General features: G+C 35.3%; 1 protein-coding gene across 1 annotated transcript; it reads left to right on the top strand.

Moving 5' to 3' along the window:
* Window positions 1-2,325: 2,325 nt before the first annotated feature.
* On the top strand, window positions 2,326-7,265 carry LOC121889969 (complement C1q tumor necrosis factor-related protein 3-like). Its single transcript, XM_042402213.1, has 3 exons — window positions 2,326-2,376; window positions 2,522-2,650; window positions 6,988-7,265. Exons 1-3 carry the CDS (start codon window positions 2,367-2,369, stop codon window positions 7,263-7,265), a joined length of 417 nt encoding a protein of 138 aa, XP_042258147.1. The 5' UTR covers window positions 2,326-2,366.
* The last annotated feature ends 3,866 nt before the right edge of the window (window positions 7,266-11,131 follow it).

Raw genomic sequence — 11,131 nt, 5'->3', positions numbered from 1 at the left:
TTTGGTCCCCATCAATTACACTGTAGGTGCATTATGAAGTCAGTATGAACAGGAGGAATGATTACAGCAAGAAAAAACTATTTCATTGTTCATTTGGGCTCCTGAATGTTGTTTTAAGACAGTTGAGTTGAAAAGTTGTGAACCGTCCTTAAACATAAACATGCTAACATGCTCACAATATCAGTGCTGACATTTGCAGGAATAATATTTAATTTGATTTAATTTAATTAATGTTTTCCCCAATTCTAGTTAAGTGTGTTAGCATGCTAATATGTGATAATTGGCACTAAACACAAAGTACTGTACTGCTACTTTACTGGCTGATGGGTTTAGTTCTGCATGGATTTGGTCATAAACCAAAGTATTGCACAAATATGGCTACAAATGTGAACCTTGTGGCGCTATAGAGGAAAAGTTGAGGGATCAACAAAGTTATTAGGATACATCCTCTGGGAACACTGACTGTGCCAAATTTCAAGCTAACTCACTCTGAAGGTTGTAAGATATTTTGACTTTGAAAAACTGGTAGTCTGTATATATATTTTTGAAAAAAATCTCCACACACCTGAGTATGTGACAGGTGCATCGGAGGAAGATACAACTTGAAAACAACGGGCCTCATTCACCAGCCGTCCTTAAAAAGAAAGTTCTTCTTAAAACCCACTTATGCAGTTTTCACGAAGATTCTGACATTCACCGATGTTTTCTTATTTGAGATTTGTTCTTAGTTAAGAACAGAGTCTACTCACACTCAAGAGCACACTTATGCACGTTTGAGTGTTGACATGTTTGTCCAAAATAATCTGTTATTACATTTTCTTCAGTTCAACAGTTGTATAATATTATGGGATTTAAATTACAATCAAAATGTTATCATTTCAGCTTCTGTGTGTCATTCAGTCCCTCCAGAATTTCTCCAGGAGTTTTTTGGTGATTGTTGTAGCCAAAAATGTTTGATTTTGCAGCGGCTTTTCTCAAAAATTGCAATACAATTTGCAGTGCTTTATGTGTTCTTATTGTGGTGAAATTGCGGGAATTGAGATAAATTGCATGCAAAGGAAAATAATACAACTTTTATTAAACTTCTACAAATGAAGAGTCATATGTAATCACTTCCTTTGATAAAAAATAAAAAGCATACTGCATATCACAGAAACACCTTTATTTCAGTGCTAATGTTTTAAATTATTCTCTGAACATGAGAACAACAGGCTCAAAGTTATATAAAAGAAAATACTGTATTTGAGTTCCATTTATAAGCCTTTATTAAATAAACTTTCACCTCAACATTAGTACCCAATAAAATCATCCAATAATGCCATTAAAATAAATCCATTATCATAAAAGTATAGTGTCTTTGTCCATCTTCTACATGAATGCACTGTGATGACATAAGTTACCACAACACAAAATGCGACAATTGGTCCAAATCACAAGCAGACTGTTGATTTGGCCATTTCATGTGGAAAAGTTGTGGTAATTTAGCAAAATTGCAAGCTCTCGCAAATATTGCATAGATTTCTTGAATTTGCGTTAACAATTGCGATTGCAAAATCACAATTTCCTGGGAGTACTGGTCATTCTAGAGTGCATGGACCAACAAATGTTTTCTTTTAATTTGGAGAACAACTCATGATCACTTGCTCTTCACTTCATGTTGGTAACATCTGTTCTGTGTATCATACTGTGGTTTAGTTCCGCTGTCTTATATGTGGGTGTGTGTGTAGATATTTATGTATGTACTGTATATGTGAATGTACTTACATGTAATGTGTAAGCAGCATTTTAATGTTGCAGCTATTTAGTTTGTGGGTAGTTCTATAAGAACAACTCATATTTTATAAGATGATTATATATATTTGTCTCACTATTTAATCTGCAAATCAAGAAATATTTTTACTGCTGATTGCACAAGATCAGTGTTGACTGACTCAAGTACAATTTTGAGGCACTTGTACTTTAACTGATTAAGCAATTTCCATTTTATTATACTTTATACTTCCAATGCATTTCAGGGGAAAGTATTTGCTGACTCAAAAGTTATAGAAATATACAACCCCACCCCAACACAATTGCAGAGGATTGATTGAGCAATAGCTGTGTTGAATGTCAAACAATGACACAAGTCAAGAGTGTAAAAGCCATACAAGCATCTGAGAGGTTGTCGTTTGGCACAGTAGTGCTGTGATGTCAATGTTAATGAATTCCTCTTAGATTCTTTACAATTGGGTAAAGGAGGCACGTGACAACACATTATCATCGATCGAACAATATAAAAGCAGCCACAGTGACCATACAAATCACAGCTTTGGAGACTGAGAAAATGAAAATTGGTCCGCCTCCTATCCTAACACAAGTTGGAAGCTATGGCTCAAGGTAGAGAGAATCTTTCTAATTGATCATTTTAATGAAGAATGTGCTCTTTAAGCAATGCTTGTATTTTGATAAAATACACAAGATATGACATAGAGAAGAGGTGCATTTACAAAATATGATAATGAGAATGTTTTGTTTTATATAGAGAGAACCATGGTGGCATTCACTGCCCTGGCAGAATACGGTGGGGCCCATGGACCCTTCAACAAGGACACAACTCTGGTTTACAACAAGGTGATTACAAACATTGGTGATGCCTACAATAGCTGTACAGGTAAGATCATTATATAATTCCCCAATCATAATCACCTATTTGATTGTTTGGTTTGATCTGGTTAGTTTCATGGCTTGTCACAGTTTCTGAAGGTTTGGGTTTTATTGATAACTAGTGCAATTCTGGACCAATAAAATTTGCTATAATTTAAAACAAAAAACTTGAGTAATTAATGTTTTTCACATCAACAACAAATATTTTAACTTCATGTAAGGTGAAAGCGGTCAGTCATTAAGAGATTTATTGCACAACTTGGTTCAGTTTTATTACTGCTCACATCTGCACAAAACAGCAGAGAACAAAAGATAGTGGCTAGCTGGTAAACAGAGAGCACCTAGAAAGTTAACGAAAAAAACAATATTTTCCTAAGGTGTTGATGGAGACTGAACCAGAGCTAAAAAAGGGAGTTAACATTGGACTTTCATCCATCAGATAGCCAGAAACCCAACCCAAAATAAATCTTAATACTGCTCCATGTATGCTGGATGTGTAGTACGCACTTCTTAGACATAACCACTTCACATCGGAGGCTTTTGTTTTTCAGCTTGTTGTAGATTTCTTCTGCCCCCCAGAAGCCAAACAAAGTAATTAATGCAGCTTGCATGTTACAATAAATATATAAAAATATTACCTGAAATCGATCCGTTATAAAAATGGTACTTCTATACACTTTGTAAGATTTGTATGCATTTTAGTGTTAATTTCATTTCTGATGCAATTTTCTTTGGACCAGTTCTGTGTTTTATGCGATAAAATATATAATTTCAATTTGATTCAATCATTAAGACAAAAGATTTTTTAATCCAACGTTTTTCAGAGCAAAAACCTTTAACATTCATAAAATCCCCTTTTTTTCTGCAGGCCTCTTCTGTGCACCTGTTGCAGGTGTTTATTATTTTACATTCTTCTACCACGCTGGAGGGGAACATAAGTCAAGGCTGGCCCTGATGAAGAACTGTGAGACCATTGTCATAACATCTGATCACAAAGCAGGCTGTGATGAAGCTGATAATGGAGGAAATGCAGCATTCATGCAGTTGCAGGCAGGAGATCAGGTGTTTGTGTGCCTGGTTGCAAATAATCATCTTTGGGCAGCTGAGAGACATACCAGCTTCAGTGGCTTTCTGGTCTGTCCCATGTGATAATAGATGACTCCAAAATGGTTTTTGTGGTTCAGTTTATTCCTGCCTGAATATACAGTATGTCAAAAAACCTGAGATCAATGCAGCATCTACTGTGCTACCAATAAAACTCAAATTTTGACTAAAAAGGTAAATGTTACTATATTCAATCAAAATAAATCATTGAAACATTAGTCCAATGAGTCTTGACTGTTTCATTTTCAACTTCATGTCATAAAAAGTAACGAAAAATACAAAAATCTAATGATTCACAGAAGATCAACCCTTTCATTTTAGACACCCCATGAGCTTTCACCCAAACAATAACAACAACAAAAAATGAGTAAAATATAAAGTTCCTTTCTTAATTTCAGCAGCTAAAATGGAACCACAACATAATCCATATATATTGCACCTATGGCATTGTTCAATCATATATAAATCTAACTTGTTGTCTGGTATCACTGTCAGTTTCCTGTTACTGAACATTTGTCAGTATAATCTCAGATTTTATTTTATGGTTTGTACACTCATCCACACGTCTCAGATCAACATACTGACAGGAAGGTTTTACATGTTTTACACTGTTTTACATCTTTTATCTCCATTGAGATTCCGAAAAAAGATCCCAAAACATAAATGCTCCATTTATTCCTGTACTATTATTTAATTGAGAGACAATTTAACATTTTCATTTTTAGAGCTTATTTTGAGGGTTGTCCTGTACTGTTATTGGTTTTGTATTCAACACATTTGCAGTAGGAGTTGAACCAAAATGATGTAAAGACCCATAAAAAGCTCTTGTAGTTACAACAATTATTCTGCTGCTTTACCTGTTTGTTTTAGTGATTAGTTTAGTAAATGAGCTATGTAATTATATATTTTAGGAAAATGAATATTATGAATAACAACAATGTTCATCATCATTTATGGTAATATTCATAATATTTTGTGTCCAGCTGTGGTTTTCTTCACTATTTTTCCTTCATGTGAGAGCTGATGTAGTTCAGAAAGCTCTTGTAGGTCATTAAATCACAAGTTTAAAGGCAGAGAGTGTTGTGGTTTCAATGATTTGTCTCTCTACAAAAATCTTTTTTTCTTCTGTATTATAGTTCAACCGGTAAACAAGAAACATCCATATTCTTATGTGAACCTGACGGTGAAATACTGAAATGTTGGACTATAAGGGAAAAGTCAGGGGATCACCACAGTCATTCATTCTTTATCATTATCTGGACACCATGAATGTCTCTGCAGAGTTTCATGGCAGTCCACCAAATAGTTATTGAGATATTTCAATCTGAATAAAAATTTCCTAATCATATGACATATGTCCTTACTTGTTTTGTGCAACACAAGAAAACACACAATTGTGTATGAAATAACAACTTGGTGTCAGCCAGGGACAGAGCATCACCACAGGTTCTATATAATTGGGTAAAGGAGGCACATGACAACACATTATCATCGATCGAACAATATAAAAGCAGCCACAGTGACCTTACAAGTCATAGCTTTGGAGACGGAGCAAAGAAAATTAGTCTGCCTGCTATTCCAACACAAGTGATCAACCAGCAGAGATGGATGCCTTCAAAGCATACCTGGAAGCCATGGAAACCCAGCTGAAGGACTGCCAAATCCAGATTGAGGAATAGAAGAGAAAAAGTAGAATGAAACTTTGTCATTAAAGATTTTAATGAAGAATTTATTAAAGAGCAACTTTTAGGTGTCCTCAGTAACTTAATGTGTGAGGAAATGATGTAGAAACTGGATTTATAAAGAATATATCAATAAGTCAACTGTGATAAATATGGATTCCAGTGTTAGTTTTGATGTGGATGAGGCATTTATACCCATGACAGACTAGAGTCTTATTATTCTGAGGCATCCAAGGGGCCAGTAACAGGCAAGAAAAAATGATTAAAATGCTGTATTTACATAGCGCCTTTCTAGTCTTCCGACCACTCAAAACGCTTTACAATACATATCAACATTCACCAATTCACACACACATTCATACACTGATGGCAGAGGCTGCCATGCAAGGTGCAAACCTGCTCATCAGGATCTAATCTAATGCACATTCACACCAACTCTCACGAACGCTGGCACAGCCATCGGGAACAATTTGAGGTTCAGTGTCTTGCCCAGTGAGGAGAAATAACAGCCATTAGTGGGAATCTGAGCTGTAGTGTTAGAAGAAGTTTGAAGAATTGTAAGATTTGCAACCTGTGTGCTCTTGTCTGTGAGGGTTTTAATGTTCCACAGCTGCTCCTAAGATTGCGTTTTCCACCTCTTTTTCAAATGGTGGTGAGGTTTACAAAGGACCCTGCACAGACAAGATCCTGGTTTTCAAAAGGGTCTTCTCGAACACTGGCTGTTGTTACAATGAAGATACAGGTACTGTAGACTATGATGTGTGTTTGTGTGTGTGTGTTTGCTAATGCTGTTTGACTCAGGTCTCTACTGTGTTCTTGTGTTTAAAGCAGCACTAATCAATATTTTGATGTTAACAGTGGATCAAATAACAAAGTGTACTGTGAAAGTTGTCGGCTTCACTGACAAGCCCACAGATAATTATCCGCCGGCTGTTTTGTTCTTCCCGGTTCTGTGTTTCGTCTATTTTGGATCATTGTTTTGGTTTTTGTGGCCTGAAAAGCTGTTCTCATAAACCTTCTTTCCAGTAGATGCAGGCAGCTTTTTCAGAAAAAGGCTCTGATAAACTGATTGTACCCTACCTGCACAGCACCGAATGGCAGGCAGACAAAGTGACAGTGACTGAGGAACATAGTTAAGCATCTAATAGCTAAAGAGACAGATATTTGCCTCAAGAGTTAGTAAAAACCAAAATAGAGCTAAAAGGAGAGTGAATATTGAACTTCATTAATGATGCTTTAAGTTGCACAATGGACATAGTTTCATTGGTTGAGTCAAAATTCAATTGTTTGGGCCAACTAACTCTAAGTAACATTATATTTACTATAAATAAAAGAAAAACATTGTAGCTCATATTCTGTTGACTATTCTCAATCATAAATTAATTGGTAATATTATGAGTCTCTTGTTAGCTAACTCTGGTTCTGATAAAATACAATTCTTTGGCTCCACACACTAAGGTTTGCCCCTGCCTTTCAGAAAAATGTGAACAATAAAACTCAAAGCTATTTGTAATTTGAGTAAAACTTCTTGAATCTGCTTGTTTTTGCATTGTTGCAGGGATCTTCACAGCACCAGTGAACGGTCTCTACTACTTCAGCTTCAACACCTATGGCTACAACACTCATAACACAGGGGCCATTTTAATGAAGAATGGCGTCCTTCAGGTTTCAACCTTTGATTTCCATGGAGCTGACACCTCAGACACTACCAGTAATAATGCTGTTCTGCAACTGGTTGCTGGCGATAAGGTGCACTTGGAACTGTGGGAGAACGGCAGAGTGTTTGATCATAATGCACACACGACCTTCAGTGGTTTTCTCCTCTTCACTGTGTAGATGATCAGACATCACACATTTACATTACGGTTATATCCTGAGGAGAGACACTTGTGTAATAATAGTAATGTTTGTAAAACCAGTTCCTCTAGATTGTGACACTGTCGTTAGGCATGTGCTGATATGAAAATTCAAAAGTATAATCATCTTGGCTCAAATAAGATAAACATGTCTACCTACTGCTCTATCACTTTGTAAAGCTCTTTGAAACGCTTTTGTATGATTTTGTGCCATAAACGTGAACTTCAACTATCAATATATTAAAAAAACTGATTGAAAAAAACCCCTCAAAAATAATCGTACACATCAAGCAACTTTTAATGAAAGTAGAGTTTGTGAACATCTTCAGAACAACAAATGCAAAACAAAAAGAACTTTTTACATTGTCTCTTTTCCTTTCTTTGGTGACTAAACACTGCTCTCTGCACCCTCTGAAAGTCTGATGTAAGAGCAGCTCCCTCTTGTTGTTATAGTTGGTTAGGACAGTAATGGGTGTAAAAAGATATTTATTAATCTTCAGTTGTTATTGTAATAATTATTGTACCATCTCAAACTAAACCATGAGCACTTTGAATACAGTACATTTAATCTGAATACATATTGCAATGGATAACATACTGTAGCCTATATATTAGGCTACACTAGGCATGCTAAAAGATTAAATAGATAGTAGATTTAACTATATAAATTCATCATGATCTAGAATCGTACTATTATACTTACACCCTTACATCCTCTACAATAGAAGAATATTTGCTTCTTTTTTTTAAAGCCACAATATGCAAGTTCTGGAAACCAAGCTAGTGCTAGCATGAGACTCAAAAGCGAGCTACTCTCCTTCCTCCCCTCCCTCTGTCTTCTCTGTTTTTCCACCAAACCCTTTACCTGCATTCTCGGCTAATGTTAGCTTGGAGCCCCGGTACGAGAGGAGTAGTAGGCAAGAAGCCTGTTCATGTATTGATCGACAGCCATGAGCTTCCTGAGGTTTGGGCTGATCAACAGCTGCTGTAAAGCACATAAAAACTGTCAGTGATATATCTATTTGTAGTTACTGCCTTGAGAATCAGCATAAGAGAGAGATAGCTATGAAAACTACATTTTGTCTTTGTTTTTTGTTGTTCATTTTGATTTGGGTTTTCCTACATGTTTTTACAGCAAACTGGATGTGTCGAAAAGTTTTAATGTCTCCTGACACCAGTAAATGTTATGAGAAAAGCTGTCTGTATGCATGAGCAGATACAGTATAAATATTATTATTTCTACAGTGGTAACTGTGGTAACAGTCCCATCTTACAGTATTTCAATTTTGGTAAAATATTCCTAAATCTCATCATCTTAATCAAAAAGCTGTTGACATTAGCTAGATGGACAACTGAATGCTTTTAGTGTGTTCAGACAAAGAACTTAAGAAGACAAAGTATGGAAATTGTTAACTTAATGCTGCTTTATCAATATCTTTATAGTAAATGACATTTGGACTCGTTGTGCCATATCAACTAATTTATATTTAACTTGCAGTCATATATATATTGTATTGGCAATAATACAGCAGTAATAATTCATGTCAATATTACTTCTACCTCCATTGTCCCGAATAAAACATGTTTGAAGTCAAACAGGAGCAGAAATTATGACTTTTAAGACATCTAAACAGTCACTATCAGGTGACTGTTTATATTTACAGGTGTTGCTGCCTCATATCTGTGTGATGTGGCTCGTTCTGTCCATTTAAACCTACATCCACCTCACCTGCTTGAAGGCCAAAGATTACAGAGTCTACAGACAAACCTGTTCTGACATCATCATATGGTGCTTATGGGGCGCTCCAATGTCTTATCAGACCTGTAAAATCTGTAGACCGTCATAGTTATCACTGTATCAAACACCATCACTGGAAACATTAAGACTTTGCTGAGTTGGTTCAACTGTTATCAATCATCTTACAGAGAATCCATCAGAATTATAAGAAAATTGCAGAATCGTTATTATGTGTACATATTGTTAACAAATCTATTTATATGAGAGAAGTTGTTGTGACTCTTCTGTGTGTCTTTTGATACCAGAATCACTAAAGTTGTCAAATAACAAAATAATTATGAGAAACTTTATAGATACAAAACAACAAAAATAAAAACAGTTTTTATAAAACTACCTGTGAAGTAGATGAACTGACCCTTTAAAATCTTTGGACATACCTTTTCAGAGGAACTAAAGGTAAAGGTAATATAGAAACAGTTTCCATTATATAGTTTGTCCACCAGAGAGCACTGAAGTTTATTTTTTAACAGTAATGTTCCACTTAGTACATCAACTAGTCACTTGCATGTTTAAAAAAAAAAAAAAAAAAAAAGATGTAAGGGATCCTTACTGAAAAGGTTTGTTTATATTATGTATTCATGTAAAAAACAAACAAACAAAAAAAAGCTAACATCTTCTAAATTCTCAAAAATATCAATAGTGGTGTCAGCTTCAAAAATCAAGTATCAGCCAGGGTATACTTCATCAATTCAACACATCTGTAATCCATCAATAATGTGCAATTTATCATCTTATTTACAGTCTTGCATGAAAGGTGCAATGTGTTTTTTGTCCTACAACATCCTGCTTTTACAAGAAATACAGTATTGATCAGGCAGCCAAGAATTACTGCTGTCACTCATGATGAGGAGTTCAAAAAGACTGAAAATTGATAAATGCCAGAGAAAATAATTTTGACGCTTCCAACAGCCAGAGACAGCAGGAGAGAGTGTGAGCGAGAGACTGACAGACAAGCTAGACAAAAGTGCAATTTACGTTCTGCTTTAATGGTGCGAATTCCCTTTCAAAACAGGACAAGTGTAAAAGTCTGTTCATCTTCTCTTTCATCTTTGCATCATGACAGAGGTTGCATAACTTTAAGTAAGTATTAATAACGTTTCAAGTGATCATTTTAAGCCAAACCATGATCTTTCACTAAACTGAACCAAGTGGGTTGTTTGCCTAAACCTAAAAAGACCTTAAAGGGGACCTATTATACTCATTTCAAGCTCTATGGTGCTAAAAACCAGTCGCAACAACAAGATATGGAGATATTTGGAGCTTTGTTCAGTGGATCAGTTAGAAATAATGCAGGGAGGAATAGTACAAGCAGAAACAGCCACAGTGATGATGTAAAGGTAAACTACTTATTTTACCTTGCCGTGCTGTGTAATGGAAAAACACCCACAGCATGCCAGCTCAACTCAAGTCATGGCTCGGTTTGACTACCCTCAAAACAATGTAAAAATGCCGTAGTGTTGGCGGAGCAGAGCAGTGAACAGATGACCATATAAAGAAATCTGTCAAGAGACGACATCGGCTCAGGTTAAAAGGAGAAAAAAGGGGGTTCACAGCAGTCTATATCTACATATGTTTACCTCATAATTTTGTAACTTTGGCCATGTTTAACATGTACATCTGGCATTGTAATAATATATATATATATATATATATATATATATATATATATATATATATATATATATATATATATATATATGAATGAAAATGAGGAAGAGCATAATAGGTCCCCTTTAACCACAGGGTTGTCACACCATAAAACATCATTATAGTGTAACAGTGTAAAACATATAAAGCCTTCCTGTCAGCATGTTGATCTGAGACATGTGGATGAGTGTACAAACCATAAAATAAAATCTGAGATTATATTGGATTTGAACAATGCCATATGTGAAATATATGTGGATTATGTTGTGGTTCCATTTTAGCTTTTGAGATTAAGAACTTTACATTTCATTTGTTTTTTGTTGTTTGGATGAAAACTCATGGAGTATCCAAAATAAAAGGGTTGATTCCCTGTGAATCATTAGATGTTTATATTTTAGTCA

Source organism: Thunnus maccoyii, chromosome 22, assembly GCF_910596095.1.
Source record: "Thunnus maccoyii chromosome 22, fThuMac1.1, whole genome shotgun sequence".
NCBI classification, from domain to species: Eukaryota; Metazoa; Chordata; class Actinopteri; order Scombriformes; family Scombridae; genus Thunnus; species Thunnus maccoyii.
The sequence above is the reverse complement of the archived record's forward strand: the minus strand, read 5'-3'. Positions and strand labels throughout refer to the sequence as shown.

Excerpts from the sequence above, each read along its gene's own strand:
- LOC121889969 (XM_042402213.1), top strand. Across the intron at positions 2,651-6,987 it reads TGCCTACAATAGCTGTACAG|GGATCTTCACAGCACCAGTG; the intron begins GTAAGATCATTA and ends GCATTGTTGCAG.